This window comes from Micromys minutus (genome assembly GCF_963924665.1).
Source record: "Micromys minutus genome assembly, chromosome: 1".
Taxonomy (NCBI): Eukaryota; Metazoa; Chordata; class Mammalia; order Rodentia; family Muridae; genus Micromys; species Micromys minutus.
The window spans coordinates 28593847-28613081 of record NC_137969.1 but is presented as its reverse complement, the minus strand read 5'-3'; the positions used below and the strand labels follow the sequence as shown (position 1 = coordinate 28613081).

General features: G+C 48.9%; 1 protein-coding gene across 3 annotated transcripts in view; it reads left to right on the top strand.

Moving 5' to 3' along the window:
• Positions 1-19235, top strand: part of OSBP2 (oxysterol binding protein 2) — a gene marked incomplete at its 5' end in the record, with an annotated part of 139546 nt that overhangs the window by 100120 nt on the left and 20191 nt on the right. For all 3 annotated transcript variants that reach the window (XM_080931986.1, XM_080931985.1, XM_080931987.1), the window contains one exon: positions 16145-16401. In XM_080931986.1, the coding sequence (XP_080788112.1) occupies positions 16145-16401 (257 nt within the window). The remainder of the gene's footprint in view (positions 1-16144; positions 16402-19235) is intronic.

Genomic DNA, 19235 nt, shown 5'->3' with positions numbered 1-19235 from the left:
ATGAATATAATGCTGGAAATAATCCCACAGCACAGGTAGAATCTGAAACCATATGAGTTCACGAGTTCACTAAAATAGATGAATCACAACAGCTAGTTCTACCTGCTGGTCTGAGGCAAAAGAAGTTTGATAGACTGATAAGGATCTGGACCATGAATTCCCCCTTCACCATGAGACGAGCCATCAACAACCCAAGGATCTACCTGCAGAATGAAACAGGGTTGGACAGCTTTTGTAATCACAAAGACAGTTCCTGTGAGAAAATCCCATAGCGTACCAACCAGATAATTGTTTCCCATCCTCCCATAGTCATCTACAAGGGAAATTTGGCAATCTATAAGATTCTGTCATGCACTTTAAAACTGATGTTAGCTAAAGGTAATGTAATAATTCAACAAGAACCAAGCTTATATTAACAACTGACATCAGGTCCTCTCCTGATTTACTAATTGGGCAAGGAGAGTTAGGTAAGCAGTTAGCATCTAATGTCCTTTACATGTAAATGAATCTGTTTACCCTCTTGTGCTGTGAAACCTGAAGGAGACAATTTAGCGGGGGAAATAGTTAAGTTTAAAGGCAGTGAAGGATCCCCACAATCCACAGATGCCTCTTTTAGCTGTAGCTCCTCTGATGCCCTTCCTTCTGGAGTTTAAATTGATTGGTAAGTGCATAATTAGGTAAACACATTGATTTTGTTGCGTTTGCACCGGGGTGGGATCAGTAGGACTACCTTTTCTGGACCGTGTCCTAACTTGCTGAGGCTGTAAAGTTAGTTTTTTCATAGGTTCTCCTAAGTCCTCATCAAAAAGTGGGGAGGATTCATTATTCAATTATTGGCTCCTCCCCCTATGCTTCAGGGCCATCTCCAGGCAAAGGAGGGCACATCTATAAAGGGGGCTCCAGTAAGCGGGCTGAGGGCACCGTCACCAACATAGGCGGCTCCGTCTTTGCTTTTGATTTTGCCTGCACAGGGAAAACCTTCTTTGCCTCTTTCATCAGTTTTAAGGTTTGATCCTTCAGTTGTTCATCCAGCCCTCTTTTTCATGACTAGTATCCTCCTTACCTTGGACTGTGTTCTGACAGCAAACTGCCAAAGTGTTAGTAATAGTGACTGCGGGGTTTTACCCCATCACTGTGGGTGGGGGTCCCAGGGCCCTTGTTGATGCTTGTGGTTTCCTGCTTGCCTTTTCTTTCCTTTTTTTCAATATTCATTTATTTTATTTACAGTAACATTTATTTATTTTATTTATATGAGTACACTGTTGCTCTCTTCAGATATACTAGAAGAGGGCATCAGATTCCACTACAGATGGTTGTGAGCCACTACAGATGTGGTTGCTGGGAATTGAACTCAGAACCTCTAGAAGAGCAGTTAATGCTTTTAACCGCTGAGCCATCTCTTCAGCCTTGCCTTTTCATAGTGTATCCATTGGAGTGTTGTAGCATCTCTTGCACTCATCTATCCATTCTCCAAGGGGCTCATATGTTGAACCCTTTTCTTATATTTATTGGCTTTGTTTATCTTTGGAGAAATCTTTGCTCAAACTCTTTTACTATTCTTTTTAGTTGGGGCTGTTCTTTTATTGTTTATGGGTTATTTATACACGGAGGATGCAAGTCCTTTATGTGAATTTTAAATGTTTGCTTCCATTTCATTTGATGTAATGTCTAAGAGTCTGCCTTGCCTAATTGTCTAAACCAAATTCAAACAGCATCGCCTTTGTCTTCTAAGGACTTTATAGACCGAGCTCTGACAGAATGCTGGTCCGTGCTGAGTTAACTCTGTATGCTGTGGGAGGTGTGGTATCCAGTTTTATCCTAACGCCTTCTGCCCCAGAAGCATTACCTTAAAGGATTTTCTTCCTTTTGCCTGTCTTTACACCCATGCTGGGAGTCACCTAGCACAGGGGTCGGGTTTATGCCTTAATTCCAGTTCTAATGGTGTTCCTAGTTCTACCAGGTGATTTATCAGACCTTATGGATATCACTTTAGGTTTCTGCGTGTAAATCCCAGATAGTTTCCTGTATTTCCTTATAGAATATTTTAAAGGTTCACACTGACATCTTTATTGCATCTAGACAGGCTTTTTTGATTTTGTTTTTTTGGCAGAGAGTATAATTGTTATTACTAAGGATATAAAACATATATCAGCCAGCCCAGCACTGTTTATTGAGTGGTTCCTTTTCTGCCTACAGATCTGCCTGTTTGGGGATATCAGCCTTTTCATTGTACTATGAGATGTCTAAAATAATACAGTACATACCTTGTAAGTCAAGAACCCCATTCACCAGGGTGCTGCTATATTTAGTCCCCACTGTAAAGTGGGGACACTGAGGCAAATAGGCCAGACATACTGTCCCCAAGAGATGATGGTTGTAGAAAGAGGAGAAATGGGGACTTGGGGAGACATGGAGCCTGAAGTGCTGCTGGCACCTGATGTGGCAGCTGACTCTGTCTCTCTGTCTCTATCTCTGTTTTTCTCTCTGTCTCTCTGTCTATCTCTGTTTCTGCCTCTCTCTGTCTCTCTGTCTGTCTCTCTGTCTCTCTGTCTCTCTGTCTCTCTCTCTCTCTCTCTCTCTCTCTCTCTCTCTCTCTCTCTCCCTCTTCCTCTCCCTCTCCCTCTCTCCAACTTGAAGCTTTCAAGAACCTGCTTTCTGGAAAGCAGAAACTACCACAAAAGAAAAATGCCTTCACCTTTCTTTGGTGCCCATGGAAGGAACAGAGGGGCAGGGCTCAGAGCCACCCAGGGTAGTGACATTGTCAGTCAATGTTTCACTCACAGCATGCTCCACTGGAGGCTGAGGTTGGAGTGTCTTCAGAGTGTGCTGAGAGTGAGCAAGCGAGGGCAGGAATGAGTGTGCGAGAAAGCAACTGGATGCTTGTGCTCACCTAGTTCCATCTCCCTTTTTATTGCTGAGTAATATTCCCATGTGTGGATATACTGCATTTGACTTGTTTTTGCTTTGGGGCCGATTGTGAAAAAATACTTCTGTGAATGTTCACATGAATGTTTTTGAGTGCATACAGTATTTTTTCTTTTTTCTTGGGTCTGTGGACTACTAGGTTATGTGGCATTTACTACATTGCTTTCTACAGTATCTGTGCCTTTCTTTAATTTCCAATGAGCCTGAGGCATCCGTACCAGTATTGATTTTCTGAGTTTTTAAACAACTGTACCGACTGTGAGGTGGCGTAATGAGTAACAAGGCTGAGGTACCCAATCCCTGAACGTGGTACGTGTTTAATTATCTGTTAATCTTTCCCTTAGTTTTGTGTTATCTTGAACAAACTCTGTCTCCATCTGCTAGTATTGATGCTAGGACAATTATTTAAATGTTATTTTCTGGTACTCACTGCTGGCGTTAGAGAAATACCTCCCTCCCCGTGCACTGACCTTAACTCTACAGTGTTTCCCTGGGACTTTCCAATACTACATGATAAAGTTAGTTGCCTTTGGCCTCTTTTCTTAAAAGATTTATTTATTATATATGAACACACTGTCGCTGTCTTCAGACACACCAGAGGAAGACATCAGATCTCATTACAGATCATTGTGAGCCATCATGTGGTTGCTGAGATTTGAACTCAGGACCTCTGGAAGAGCAGACAGTGTTCTTAACCACTGAGCCATCTCTCCAGCCCTCAGCTTTAAGTTTTAATTGGTGTGCCTGAGGGAGTGCTAGCTCTGTTGATCTCAAAGAACTTTTCAACATCTTCAGATTAACTTCCATTGTTATTCTGCCCCTAGTTCATTTCTGCTCTTCTTTTTGCTCCATTCACTTTGAGTAGATATTTTTGTTTTAGATTTATTTTACATATTATCTGTTGGGGAAGTGTGGGAATCTCTGTGTGTGTGTGAACATGGGTAGGGAAGAAAACGACAGAGACCCAGCTCCTCTGCACCTCATGATTGGCTGGGGTGAGCCAGCCCTAAGACCTGTGTGACCGCAGATCTGTGCCTGTCACTTCATTCAGACTCCACCGCACACATTTAAGAGTCCATGTCTGCCAACCCTGAGGGTCCCAAGGAAGAAAGACTAGTCCCACAATTGTCCAGTTAAATAAAGCTGGATTTTGGGGTGCATCCAGGACTGGCCAGCCGACTGCCTCATCCCAAGTCAGAATTTGAGAGAACAGGTCCACCAGCCTCTTGAGGTCCTTTTTGATGAGAGATAAGGTGTTCACAGGGGCAGAGTTGGCTGGTACACATTGTTAGATACAGTGAAAGGGAAGGAACAGGGTAAGGATTCCATCATGTCCCAAGTTTTGTGTAGGTTGAAAAACAAGTTTTGTGGTTTACATCAGATCTAAGAAATAGGGACCCACTAATTACAAATAGTAATCTTACCTTGCAAGGACTTAACACAGGACAAACAGGAACTCACTCTTAACCACAAATAGAGCCCTTAACCTGCAAGGTGTATTTTTCCAGTGTTGGTCTTCCATTCATTAACCTGCAAGGTGTATTTTTATGTTTGGGTCTCACAGTGTCACTTCAGGCTGCTGAGTCTTTGGTCCTTATGAAACCTCCATCTGTATCTGCCTAGAATCTGCATTCTAAAGCAGGTGAGGCTGCTTGCGCTTCCTTGGGATTTGTGTTTGCCTGCGTCTCTTTCCAGTCCTTTCCCTTTAGCCTGTCTCTTCACATCTGAGTGTGTCTCATGGCAAACATATGGCTGGATATTTTATCTGTGCTTTTATATTTACACTGTAGATGGCATAGAATGTACCAGGCTCTAAAAATACACGGTCTGATAAAGTCTCCAATTGTTCCCGCTCAGTGCTGGAGATAGAAGCTGGGTCTTTGCTCATTTGACGGCACTCTGCCACTGAGCTAGTACCAGTCTAAGTCTCTGCATTCTGATTGAACTGCTGAGACATTTTACTTTAGTGTAAATCTCTGCCTGTTTACCCTTCCGTTCTGGTTTTCAGTGAGAGGCAGATCCCGCAGGGCTTCCAGATGGGCCCAAGGCTCCTGGGCTTCAGCGACCTTCCTTTGCTCCCCAACTCCAAGTAACTGTGGCTGCAGCTGCATCCCACCGCATCGAGCTGACACCTACTGGGCTTTGCTGTCTTTTATCCTGCCTATGTTCTATGCTCACCCTCCATCTTCCATGGTCTTTTAGTCTTCAGTATCTTCTTTTTAGTTCATGCGCTAGATGGTCTCTTCTGGGTGGTTGATCTGGGGTTGACACTATGTGCCTTTTACTTTCCGTAGTTGTCCAAATAATACTCCATCTCAGTTAAAATGGAAGAGCCTGAAGCCATAGCCCCACGCCCTCTGCTCTCCGTGCTGGGCCCTGGTTTCCTTTTATGGAACATAACTCTATAAAACACTTTTCGAGCATTATATAACCAGCTATCTTCAAATGAATTTTAAAAGTGGAAACAGTACAGTATTTTAAATATTTCTTGTGTAGTGTCCTTTCCTGCCTTCTTCATTCCTATTGTCTGGGCCCGCATCTTTTTTTCCATTTGATGTCTTTTCTTTCAGGCTTAGAATATCTGTTTACTTTCATTTTCCAAGGGCGTTTTAATAGGCTGTGTATTTCTAGGTTTGTTTTAGAAGGTGAAGGGTGTTGGTCCCGTGTTGCCTGGCAGGTGTGCCCTGCCTCCCAAACACCTTCTCCGGATCCCTGTAGCCCAATCTCAGAAAGAAGGCAGCCCCCACGATGACCATGGACCTTACACAGTTCCAGCACTTTTAACAGTCCACTCTCGTTACTATGCCAAACTATCTGAGGCTAGACACATTTAAAAACAAGAAAGTTTATCCCACAGTTCTCATGCCTTAAAGTCCAAGGTAGAGCAATGTCCATTTGTTTCTGGTGAGAGCCTCTTGGTCAGCAACATCACATGAGCCTGTGTGGAAGAGGTCACATGGAGAGGCCAGAGGGAAGTAGGATCTGAGGTCAGGCTTGGTCATCCTTGAGCACTAAGCAGGGTCTCAAGAGAGCCACATTAATCCCTTCCGTGGTCAGTGCTTCAATGACCTGACTTCACTTTTCGGAGGGTCTAGCATGACTCAATGCTGCCATTAAAGCCATGGCAGCATCCTTTAAAAAATAAAATGTGTGTGTGTGTGTGTGTGTGTGTGTGTGTGTGTTCATGTGCCCATGTGCACATACACATGCAAAAGTCAAATCACAGTTGCAGAGATTGGTTCTCTCTCTCCACCATGTGGGTTCTGGGAGCCAGACTCTGGTCTTTAGCCTTGGTAGTGTGCACCTTGGTCTGCTGAGCCATCTCACAGGTCCCGGTAGCAGCAATTTTGACATTAATAGGGACTCATGGCACGAGAGTGTGGTGGCCTTAAGAGTGTTGCCAGTGAGTGGGTGATGATGTTGTTGCCCAGGTCTCTGCATCAAAGTCCTGGACTGAGAAAATGGACCTCACACAGGTCAGAGCCCAGAGACCCCAAGGCTCTACAGTTCTAAATAGCCTTTAATATCCTTAGTGCAGCCCTGTAAAGGCTATACAAACAGCTCTCCACTACTGATTTTATTAGATCCTGGCTGGCCTAGCACTTGAAGGTCCTAGCAATGAGGTGGCCTATTTAAAGGGACCTTATCGAGGTCACCATTGGGCGAATCCAAGGTAGGTCTTGGGTGGAAATTTGGCCCTCTGCAGACTGCTGTAACACAAAACTACCCGACTACGGGGTTTCGGATTTTTCTAGATCATGTTTTGATGTGCTCATAGAATACATGGGAGCTGCGTCACTGGCCTGTTTGAGTTTCTTCGACCTGCATGAGAAGTTCCTGGGCAGGTGATGGGAGAATCTCAGCCAGGCTCTGGGGACCTGTCATTGCTTAGAATTTGAGGAGTATCCAATAGGCTCCAAGGAGCAGCTGCTGGGAAACGGGGGTCTCCAGAAGTGGGGTTGATAGCCCTCTGACATGGACGTCTCCTCTTAGACTCTGTGCTCATACATTTCCCCTTTCTCTCTTCTTATCTTTTCATCTCTAATACCTTTCCCCTCTCTGTCCTTGCATCTGCCCAATCCTCCAACACATCAGCCTGGAGGCCACCTGTCTCCAAGAGGGAGAACACACCCAGGACCACGCCACAACCAGAAGTGTGGGAGATGCCCAAGGTTTGCAGTGTGGGACTACATGGCCAAGGCCTGGTCCCTAACCCCAGACCCTAACCAAGATGTCCTGAGCAGGCCTGCCACGGTGGTAGCAGCGACAAGACACATTCCCAGTCCACTGTCTCTGGGGTTATCCCTTCATCTCTCAGATGCCTGCCTACGAAGTCCTGCCTGTATGCCCTCTGGCACTAGGGGACCCTGCCCTTTCACCCTGAGGCTCCTGGAGACACAGCCCTTTTCTTTGTCTCCACTTGCCCTCCATTACTGGTCCGTGGGGGCACTGACCATGGAAGATTCTAGTGTGACTACATCAGTATCAGATGTTTTCCAAGGATAAGCCACCAGGGCAGTGTCTGGGCCAGGAAAATGTAAGCCAGGAGTTTCCGGTGACTGGCTCAGGGCTGCTGTGTGGCTTGCTGGACCTGGGCTTTAGGTGTGAGTTACACTGGCTTTGACCCTGAGACAGATATTGGCGGCACATAGGTGAAATGCTCACCTATGCACTTCTTGTCCATTCAAGGTTCTTGTGGGGTGCATGCGGTGGTACATACGTTTAATCACAGCATTCAGGAGACAGACAGCTTTTGGGTTAAAGGCACCCTGATCTATGTAGCAAGTTCTAGGCCACCCAAGGCCTCATGGAGAGATCCTGTTTCAAAACAAACAAAGGTCAAGTTTGATCCTAAACTCTCAGCCCAGTGACCTGCTCCAGGCCCAAGGGAAGATCAGTATGAAGGAAGGACCTGTGCTATAGGTCTGCCCAGGAGTGGCACCTCTGCATTATGCTAGGAAAGACAAGAAGATGACCCCCTGCCCTGGGCCCCCCAAAACAAACAAACAAACAACTGGTGCCATGAGAAAGCACAGTCCACCAATGAATGGGATACAGACCAGCTGCTCACAGGCAACCAAGCTGTAGAGACTGAACAAAGCTCATGAACGATAAAAACATACGCCAAAGTGGAATCTAAATAATGTGGACAAGGACCAGCTTTCATCGTGGACATGAGGAAAATGCTGGCTCTACTGAGATGTCAGGATAAGGGGAGATCCAGAGCATGGGCAGGGGGAGCCCCGGGATCAGGATGCCTGGCAGCCCACTAGTTTCCCTCCACCTTAGTTGCCACTTCTGCAGAGACGGGAGGTGGCACCCAGAGCATGGGGGACAGGTGTCCGAAGTTAAAGCTGGCAGGACCTCAGGGTGATTCAGTAGCTCTTGTCTAGGGTAGCATAAAGTCGCTATACACCCCCAAGTCACCAGACTCCCCTAGAACACGAGGCCTGGCCCAAGGCAGGAGCTTCTGACTGGATCAGACTAGGCCCTCAGAGGAGGCTGATGTGGGAAAGAAGAGTCAGGCCTGGTAGAGACTTAGTCTCCAAACCAGCCAGCCTAAGAAGTTGGTACCTGGGGAGGTAGCTACCTGCTGGGTGCAGGCGGGTCCCTTGCCCAGTAGGGCAGAGGTGGGGCTGGAGGAGATTTTGATTCCTCAGCTCTGCTGCACCCATCCCCAGAGGTTGGGATCAGAAGTGGAGCATCCCTTCTGCCGAGTCCACACGTCACAGACAGCTTCCCATGCACATCTGGCACTGGTCCATTCCTGCTGCACCTGCCCCAGCTCCCAGTCTTTCCAATATCATCACCTAGGGGTGAGTCTCACCAGGATGGGAGGGTGAGGGGGTATAGACACCCTGGACAGGGCCAGGTCTCCCCAGGGCTGGGTCCAGGATGCACACCTGCAGTCCTACAGGGTGGCTCCATGAACCCCCCACTGGGCCCTCAGCTGACTGGAGGAGGATGTGGGTACCAGGTTGAGTGTGATTTCACAGCAGGTGGGATGAGTGAGTTGCCATCATACTGAGGACATGCTGTTCCAGGTGACAGCCTTCTGCTGAGGAATGGCACCCCACCTCTGTGGGCCACCTAACTAGTGCTCATGCGCCCTTTTGAATTTGCCTGTGGCTCTGATTCCGTGCGTGCTGGCTCTCTCCAGCCATGGGTAAAAGGAAACAAGCTTTATTCTTGGTTGGTCGTTTCTTTCTTGTATGGGGGTTGATTTTCAGGGCCTCATATTTATTGAGCGAGCACTCTATACCATAGGGGCCCAGACTTTGGGGGTTTTGTTTGTTTTGAGACAGGGTCTCACTAAGTTAGCCAGGCAGGCTTTGAACCTTCAATCCTCCTACCTCAGCCTCTTGAGTAGCTAGGATTATAGGCTTGTACCTCCAGGCCATCTGGGGAGCAAGCTTCTTTGTCCTCCAAGGCGTGAGCTCTGCGGCTCCTGTGCAGGGTTCCCTTGAGCGTTTCCTTGCTAGAAAGCGAGAGATTCCCTGGCGGCTTTGATATTAGTGGTCCCTAGCAAGGAAAGGGACAGCACGCCACTCTATCCCGGAGAACATGTCTCACTTTCCTCTGTACACTTTTCTGGGTCTTAAGTGGGAGAAGGGATGGGATGGGCCCTGGCAAAGAAGGAGAGCACACTGGAGCCCTGGCTGGTGTTTCCATCTACAGGGTTACACAATTCATCCATTATCTGTCATCTGATTTTCCATCAGATTAGATCCTGTCATGTGTTCCAGTGTCTGGGTGGCCAGTCTTCTCAGTCTCAGACTCTTGTCTCCTCAAGGGGTGAGGCATCATCTGGTTTGCCACAGGTAGAGAGCCCCACAGGATGCTCTTGGGAGGCACACTCAGGAAAGCCAGGCTATGCCTTTGAGGGTCCACCCAGTTCCATGGAACTTCTCCTCTCTAGGCTTCTCATTGCCTGTCCCTGCTCTGGGGACACTGGCCAGTCTCACCTCTATGCTGGGCTCCCCACTGGTCTGCCTGTGACTTGACCCCAAGGACCTCTTGGACAGATGATGACAGAGCCAGAATCCCATGGAAAAGCAAGCAATGGTGGCAGGAGGGGTTGGGGAAGGGGACAGGACACTTTACATGTCACCTCCCTCCCAGACTGAACCAACTTTGCAGCTTTGTTCATTCTTGGTTAACAAGCTACCCTAACCTCCACCCATACATAGAGGGATTCCCCACCAGTATCCTTTTTCCAAAGATGAAAGAAAGCTCTGCTTCTAAAAATAGCTCACCTGGCACCACAGTTGCCATAGCAACCTGTCCTTCTTAGGAGCATTCTTTGGAAAGAGGACTCTCACCCTGGTGGTACATGCAGAGAGGCCACCTCAGCCAGACTTCAACCTCCCACTACCAAAGAGACTTGGAGGGCCCTCACGGGGGAGCTGGGGCACAGGGAACAGGAACTCTGCAATTTGACCCCTGATGGGGAGTAAATCAGACAGCACTATGCAAACACAAGCTGTGTTGGTGAGGGGAATGGGGAGGTCAGTGGGTGGGGCCTAGGGCCCCAGGCCACACTACAGGCCAGCTTTGTGCTGCCTTGTACTGGGTACTTCTACCTCTTCCCCAGGGGAGTCACTTACATCCCCATGGAGACTCACCTCTGCAGCACACATCCTAAAGCTCCGTGTCATTTCAGGGAGTGCGTGTGACCCTGAGTGAGGATAGCATGCAAGTTGGTAAGAGATCCTCACCTTTACATCTGAGTTTAGTGCAGCCTCGTCATGGAATCGGCAGGATAAAATATGGTATTGTCAGGAGTTTTATTTAGCTGTTAAAACAAAATTGTCCTTTATAGGGACATGGATGGACCTGCGGGTCGTTGTGTTAGAAGCCAGATTCAGCAAGTCTCAGTCTTAGTTTCTTTCTCTCTCATACGTGGACTCTAACGCAACACCATTATTTACACTCGTGTGTGTGTGTGTGTGTGTGCTGGTACCCCAAGGACTTCATTTTTGCCTTTACAAGTTTCAAGGCCTCAGTCTATCTGCTTTCCCATTTGGTTCCCTGGATCCCCTTGAGTTCCCACCCTGTTCTGCCCAGTTGCCCTCTGTGCTGAGGCCAACTTCCTGCTAGGTTGGTTAGGACTGCAGACACCTATAGTGTAGATGCTTAGCTCGACCCTCTTCTTGGCCAGGTTGGCATCTGGGGTGGGTAACAAAGTCTCATGGAGGCCACTGAGGCAAGAGGAGACACTCACAGAAGTCCTACTAGAGGGACCTTATGCAGGGAAGTCACTACTGGATCCTGTGAAGACTAGGTGCGCCTCTCCAGACCAGTTTTGTGATGATCTTATTAGTATGACTGAATGTCAGAGCATGGGCCCCAGCTCCTTGACTTGCTCACTGTAGGACCAGTCCACTCTAAACCTGTTTTCCCACTTGCTCTCCTAATAAGTGAGTTTGCTCAGGACTGGAGATATAGCTCAACAGAGTGCTTGCTTAGCCTGCACGGAGCCCTTGGTTCCATCCCTAGCATCACATAAACCAGGAGCCACAGTTCTACCCTCTTCTTGGCCATGTTTGTAATCCCAGAACTCAGCAAGTAGAGTTAGGAAGATCAAGTGTTTAAAGTCATCATTAGCTCTTCATTTCTCAGATAACCAGTCATGCATGGAGCCAGGTGGAGCCCCAAATATGGCAAAGCAGCTGCCTGGGCTCAGGGAAGGATAGGGGGTGGGGAGGGTAGCGGCATCATGGGCTTTGCAGTGTGCACTCAGAAGAGAGGGAAAGAAGGAGAGGCATACCTTGACTCATCAGATGGTTTGAGCACAGACTGGGCATGAAAGAGGAGCCAACGCCCACCCCCTTTCCAGGCAGAGTGGGTACTGTGTGCACTTTGTCTTCCTCTGACTGGCCCCTCACTCCCAGCTGCTGCCTGGAAAAGATAGTCTCCTTGGTCGCCCCTGCATCTCTCCAGTTTGCACTCTCAGGCCTCTGCTGGGAGGGAAAGTGAGGTACAGCTTCTCTGCCTGGCACCGTGCCAGTGCAGACCTGAGGGCCCCCCACAGTGCTCCCTATGGGCCCTGCCATTAGCAGCTGGGCACAGAATGTGATCAGAGGCAAGCGCTCACCCCCTGGGGGCTCTGATAAGAGACACACAGAGCACTGAGTGACCCTTCCCCACTAGCTTCCCAGGGAACCTACTAAATATAAGGATGACCCCCAGGGTCCCAGGTTCCACCGGCCTCCCAGAAAAACATCTTAGCCACCTGGGTAAAATAAGGGTTTAGTGTAGGTTGGTTTGTGCTACTTAGACACCTGATATGTCAGGTCCTCTCTCTAGGCCTCGCTCGGTGTACCCATCTCAAAGCAAGGCCTTGACTGGACTTGTTCTTGCTCTCAAGGGAAGCCAGGGGCTAGGCCGCCCTCTGCTGTGCCAGGCCCTTCCATTCAGATGTGACCTGGAAGCTCAGGATGCAGCTGGAATGAACGCCCTTGTTTCCAGGTGCTGCCCGTTTCTACTCAACTGTGACTTCGAGGAGATGGGAGAAGATAGTGAAGGGGGTCTGGGGGTGGCAGCCATGCCAGGCAGCTCAGGCCCCTTGGCTCTACAGGAGAAGAGAGTCCCCAGTTCTACCCTCCCTGTCACTCTGCAACAGGGCCACACTTGTTTCCATGGTTGTCATCGCTATGAGAGAGATGGTCCCTCATCCAAGGACCAGAGCCCATTCATCTCTGCAAGCACCTTGGGTTGCTCAGAACAGAGACCACGATGGTTTTTGCATCACAGATAATAGAGGTGGCCCAGAAAAGTAGGTGGCTCCAAAGCCAGGAACCAGGGCCTTCTCCTGCCCAGGGAGTTAAGTGACCCAAGCCATCTCAACTTCGAGTTGAGGTTCATATAGGTGACTAAGGGTGTGGCTGCTTCCCAGCTCGAGCCCATAGCAGATGTCTTGGGAAGGTTCCGTGCAGTCTCTCAGATGACATGGTGGGAGCCCAGCCCAGCCCAGGTGCTCAGCACAATGCCACACTCCCAGTTCGACACTCCTGGCCTGATTCAAAGATGCCAGTTGCCAGCCGCCTACTGGTTCGTTGTAAAACACGTGACTGGGGTCAGGCTCTCTCCCGCACTGTGTCCTGAACAGCAAAGCTTTTAGCTTGCCGGGAAGTGCTCAGGTAGACCTCCTGTTTCCACTGTTTCGAGAAAGGACTAGAGTTTTCTAGAAGGAAATGGAGAAGGATTGCTTTCAGGCTCCTAGTGGTAAAAACCCCGTTAGATGAGAGTCACCTGACATAAGTTCTTCCCAGACCTGCATGGATGGAGACAGATCCACAGAAGTAGCAGAATAAAACAGGAGCCAAGAACAAAGGCGCAAGGCCCCACCACCACCACACACATTGCTGTTTTAGACTACCCCAGGCTGGCCAGGAAGCCCCGCCTCAGAGCTGCTCATTGGTGCACGACCCTAGCCCACCTTCCTCTGCACCTCTCAAGTGAAGAGCAGGTGAAATCTCTCCCCAGCACCTGGGAGGACCCCAAATCCCCAAAGGAACAAGCCCTTGATGGTCCCCAGGTCCCAGTTGTTACTGCTTTTCCTATATTAATGTAGTTTTCTGTTGAACTTACTGTCTTCAGAAGGCTTAGCGTGAGCTTAGCGTGAGCTGTGTTGATGGGTCACTGAGTTTTTTCTTTAGTGATTGGAGATGTATTTCTCATTGCAGGTCCTCCTTGACCCTGAGTTTTATTTCGGGTGGAATGTGGGAACGGCGTATGAGGATCATAAAAACTTTAGGACCCTCAAGGCATACATAAGCTCGAGAACCGCAGCCCTTGTGACATCATGATCCAAATGCTTGGTCCTGACCTTGGGATAAACTCATCCTGGTAGAGGCTCATAGGGGCGCAATGGGAGACGGAAGCCATGCAGCCATTGTTACTGCTGTGAGCACGTGACTGGGTATAGCGCCTGCGCTCAGAGGCTCAGCCCTGCCTCAGCTGCTTGAATCACTTGGTGAAAATCTGCTAGGGATGTCCCTCAGAAACCAGAAGCTGACTTAATGCCACTATTTTTCCAGACTTAAGGGCTACTGTATTAGCTAGTTTTTACCTGTAGATGTCCACACCCATTGATTCTACATCTAAAAGTTGAAACAACCACTGTTCAGAACACACATGAAAAAGAAAAAAAAATACATTCATCCTGAACATATTCAAACTTGTGGACATTCTTTAAGTAATAGTGTTATTAACACAGCATCTGTAGCATTTGTGTTATGATAGGAAGGTTATGATAATTGGGAGATGAATTGAAATACACAGATATGTGCAGGTCTGTGCAAATAGTATGTCCTTGTATTTCTTTATTTACAAGTTCATCTGTGTGCAGATGTGCATTCTTGTGGAGGCCAGAAGTTAACCTCAGACTCCTCAGATGCTGTCCTGCTAGTCTCTTCCTCTCTCCTCCTAGTCTCAAACTCCTTTTTAAATTCATATTTGCTCTTGAGATGACATGTGGCATGTACCTGAGCCCAGCTTGTCTTAATCATGACGACCTCCAGCTCCATCCATTTTCCTGCGAACAATATAATTCATGCAGTACCTCTACCATTTGTCTCAAATGGAATCCAGACTGATTCTGTATCTTGGCTGTTGTGAATGGTGCCACAACAAACATGGAAGATTCTACCCATATATCCAGAGTGACCCTGCCAGTTTCAGGACCTTTTCTATCCCCAGCACCCCCATTACCTGTTACGGTGTACAGACAGTAGCTGAGGCTGAGGCTTGACACCCCGAGTGACCGGGTACACAGCTGCTAGTGATTGAGAGGAAAGACCAGACTGCAGTCAGTCAGAGCTAGAGTCAAGCCCCTGCTCTGCCCATTGAGCACTAAGCCCTGAGACTGCCTGAAGCTTGGCAGCTTGGGAACCACACTCTTCCTCTTGTGGAAAGCAAGGAAGATCTGCTGTCTACCTGCCTTTCCAATAATGCCCAGAGCACCTGCCAGTGACTCCTGTGGCTTCCCGTAACTGGATCATTCTGGGCTGGTGGGGGACGGGACTGGATATGACCTCTGTGGTTGGCAGGGACGCAGTGTGCAGCAGATGCTTCCCCTCAGCTCCCCCTTGCTAGGTCCTGTGCAGCCAGCCAGCCTGGCACTGCTGTGAGCTCAGGACACACTCAGAACAGTGACCAAGTGATATCTACCCACACATACCTTGCCTACTGTGGGAAGAAATCTGTTCTCTCAAAATATACATTCTTTTTTTTTTTGTTCCTTCCTTTTAATTTTATATCTCGGGTTGCATATTTCCTTCATCTAAGAAAAGTTGTTGCTAATTATTTCTAAAACAAGGCATTGCATAAAACTTTAGCAGACGGACACTGGGAAAAATCACAGGCTCATGTCAGCCTCTTGACTATTCCATGCCAGCCCCAAAGCAGCAGCAGGATGGTCAGCTGCCCACAAAGGCCTCTATGGCCACAGGCCAGGCTATCAAGACAGGAAGAAACTGTGTGAATTATGAGAGGGAACAGGCCCTTGCCCAGCTGACTGGCACCAAGGAGAGATGCCCTGGTGTCGTCTCACACCATCTTTTCATGAGGGCCGTGTTCTGCAAGGGCAGAAATTGTCAGAAAGATGGTCCAGGGTGTAGGTATGATGACAAGAGTGCCCTTCACTGTGGCAACGGGGACCCCTAGAGTCTTTGGAAAGGGAGTGGTGTTGGATTGGGCCTCAGAAGGTAAGGCCATGACCCCCTGAGGAGTGTGTGTGTGTGTGTGTGTGTGTGTGTGCCAGGCATCAGTAGGTGGTGGGAAGAGAGACCCCAACCAAGCTCACGTGTTTTCAGGAAACAAGAAATGAGCATGGAGTTAACCAGAAGTATTGGTCAGAGAAGTATTGATTATCCTGGGAGGCCTGTTTCTTCTCAGTTACCTGTGCTCCACCCAGTGTGCCTCACTGTGACCTCAGGTTGTGACCTAGTGAAACTAGCACCTTTGTGCAGGTAGGCATCTGGAGTCTGGTCCCTCCACGGCTCTCTGTCACTCCAGCAGGTTCCCATTTCTCTTATGCTCCCACTGACTCAACTGGACATACGCTCACCAGGCTAAAGTGCAGCAGCCTTGGCCAGGAGCATTGTGGGAGACAGACTAGGACACTGGTCACTCTGACGCGGTGTTCTGCCATCTGCAGCCCACACAGCAGAGATCCTGGCTTGGTTGATTACAGCAATTCTGTTTCTCTCTTCAGATGACTCTGGGGACGACGACGAAGAGCCTGCCGCCCCAGCTGACAAGAGTGACCTCCACCACACTCTTAAGACCCTCTCACTGAAGTTAGATGACCTCAGCACATGCAATGACCTCATTGCCAAGCATGGCGCTGCCCTCCAGCGCTCCCTGAATGAGCTGGACAGCCTCAAGATCCCATCGGAGAGTGGGGAGAAGCTGAAAGTTGTGAACGAGCGGGCCACCCTCTTCCGCATCACATCGAATGCTATGATCAACGTAAGTGCTCCCGCCGCCATAAGGCTTCGGGGTCAGCAACAGGACCCTGAGTGAGTGGGTGCTTGACAGACCAGGGCTCTGCTCCTGTGGGTCCAGGTTCCTTTCCAAAGCCAACACCTTTCCACACAAACCAGCATTCTGTTTCTAGCATGTCCTCCACGCAACCATTTCTGACTTTATCCTTTTGTTTGTTTGTTTGTTGAGGACAACCTAGAGCCTCATTCATGTTATGCAAGTGTACCTCCATTAAGCTGTAATCCTCTACTCAAGGACAAACGTTTACTGTGTGTGTGTGTGTGTGTGTGTGTGTGTGTGTGTGTGTGTGTGTTTGTTCTGCAAACAGCTGGGGCCTCCTCCTGCCTGGCTTACTCTGAGGCCAGGGGGACCTCACTCCTCTCAGGACCTCTCTGAGTCCTTGGCATGTTGCTATGTCACTGGGAATGGAACCAGGGCCACACACACGCTAAGCAGGTACTCTACCACTACACCACATTCCCAGCCCCAAATACCTTGGGTACATCCTTCACCACATCTGTCACCTTTATGCTGCCACACAGCCTCTGATAACTATGGCTGAAGTCCTACTCAGATCTTCCTGAAAGGCTGGGAACTCGGAGACAGAAGTTACCCCCAGCTGTTTGCAGAAAGTACAAACCACTCTTTCCTAGTCCCTCAAATGTGGAGGTCCGGCTGCATCTTCACTCCCGCCTACCCCGACTGTGACCTGGCTGAAGCTTCCTGTCTGAAGCACATCTGTCTGGAACTCTCCTTGCAGTAGCCCCTCAAATAGGGGGGATTCTCCCCACCCCACCCCACCCCACCGCTGGCCCTGTAAGCCTATGTGTCTTCCACATCAGTTCTGACTATACCTGTGCTTTAATAGAACAAAAAAATGAAAGTCAGTTGGCCAACAAGCCCTGTCAGGAACCCACTACACACACACACACACACACACACACTCTCTCTCTCTCTCTCTCTCTCTCTCTCTCTCTCTCTCTCTCACACACACACACACACACACACACACACACACACATGTGCATACACTCCTGAGGTCAAAAGGCAAACAACAACTTCTTATCCAGAGCAAACCTGCCACTTCCCCCAGAAGGAAGGTCCTTTACATTCCTGAAAGAGGGCCAGATCATAGGCTTTTTGATTTCAATCCACCAGTGGGACAAGTGAGGGAGGTCCCTTCAACAGTTCCCAGGAGCCCAGGCTCTGTGGCTAGTGCTGTCTTAAGGGCTAGACAGTGTCCTTACCTCCCTCTCAGTATGCCTCTTCCATTTGAGGACATCAAAGGACACTCCAGTGCCTTTGCTGGTCCTATAGCACTGTAGTCATGTGGTTGCATAGTTAGGGATGCCCTCCCCAATCAGCATATAACCTTCCTTAATGAGCCCTCCCCAGGCCTGTGCTGGCAGCAGGAGATAGGCAGATCCTTCCTGTCCCTGAATCTCAAGACAATCTTGCTAGCAATGTGCTCTCACACATGGATTAGTGGTGAACCTTTGAGCCAAGGTTGGGTGGGGAGAATCTGTCCTGTCTGAGGGGCCAGAGGAAAAAAGAGTTCTAGAAGTCAGTTCAGGTCCAGTCAACCATCCCTCATAAGAAAATGACTTTTGAGTGCCAATCATGGACACCTCCATTCCCTAGGACCAGGGAGGGGAGGGGGTAGTGGCTGCAGAACAGGCTTTGGCAAGAGAAAGAAAGGCCTAGGGTCATAGTGCTGAGGTGAGCTCAGGTCTTTCTGCAGCTACAACCTGCTGCCTCATAGAAGGAAATCAGCCCATACCTCTTATTGGCTGGAAATGGGAAAGCAGAAAAACCTCCCCCATTCTTCCTTTCCTGCATTCCCTTCTCAGCATCAGACAGCATCCATGGGCCCATGGCATTTTATACATTGCTGATTGTAGCACTTGGCCCATAGCCCCTGAAAGGGCAGGACCTTGCAGTCCCTTGGTCCTGTAACCTCTGTGCCTGGCACAGGGGCCAGCACCTAGGACTTCAGCAAACCAGAAAAAGAGAGAGGGAGAGAGAGAGAGAGAGAGAGAGAGAGAGAGAGAGAGAGAGAGAGAGAGAGAGAGAGAGAGAAGCAAGAATTGTGATAAAGTGGGAGTTAAATAAATGAATTTCTTGGTGTCTGGCAGAATTCCCCGGTGGCTAATTTTTCAGCTGATAAAAGCCAACCCAGCGACTTCTGCTTGAATGGTTGCTTGGGTAGCCGTGAATTAGCCTGCCACTTAAGGGAAAGTCACACAGCACTAGTGGATTGGCTGGGGGTTACGAAAGGGCCTTGAACCCCTGTGTGCACCTTTGAGAGGGGCTTCGCCAAGCTCTGCACAGGGACATGTCCTTGTTGCCTCAACGCTCCAAGCCTGGGAACCGGGGTGTGTCTCACAGTGTGGCATGAGTCTGCCAGTTGGTTTAAGGTAAAGGCTGAGTCTGAGCATGCTGCAGGCTCACACTTTGGCACAGGGTCCTGTAAAGCTGAGGAAAGCTGGCAGGCTCCTTCCTTTCCCCTGATGCTAAGTTTGATGAATAAGCCAGTTGTGGGGGTGGGGGAGCTGTCACTCTGCTGGCTTGGTGATAGCAGCGGTCTTTCCTTTTTCTGCCCAAAACTGTTCCTCACATTAGCCATATGAAAGCCTCACCACAGCTTTTCTGTTCTCATAGTCATCCATATAATGTCAGTGGTGGCCATTTTTGCCTCTGTCTTCCTCTCAGACTGAGCAAAATAATCTGACTTACATTTGAGCAAATCTTCCTGCTCAGAACATGGGCTGGCAGTTGAAGCAAGGACAGGCACTTGCAGACATTTCATGCATCCTGGG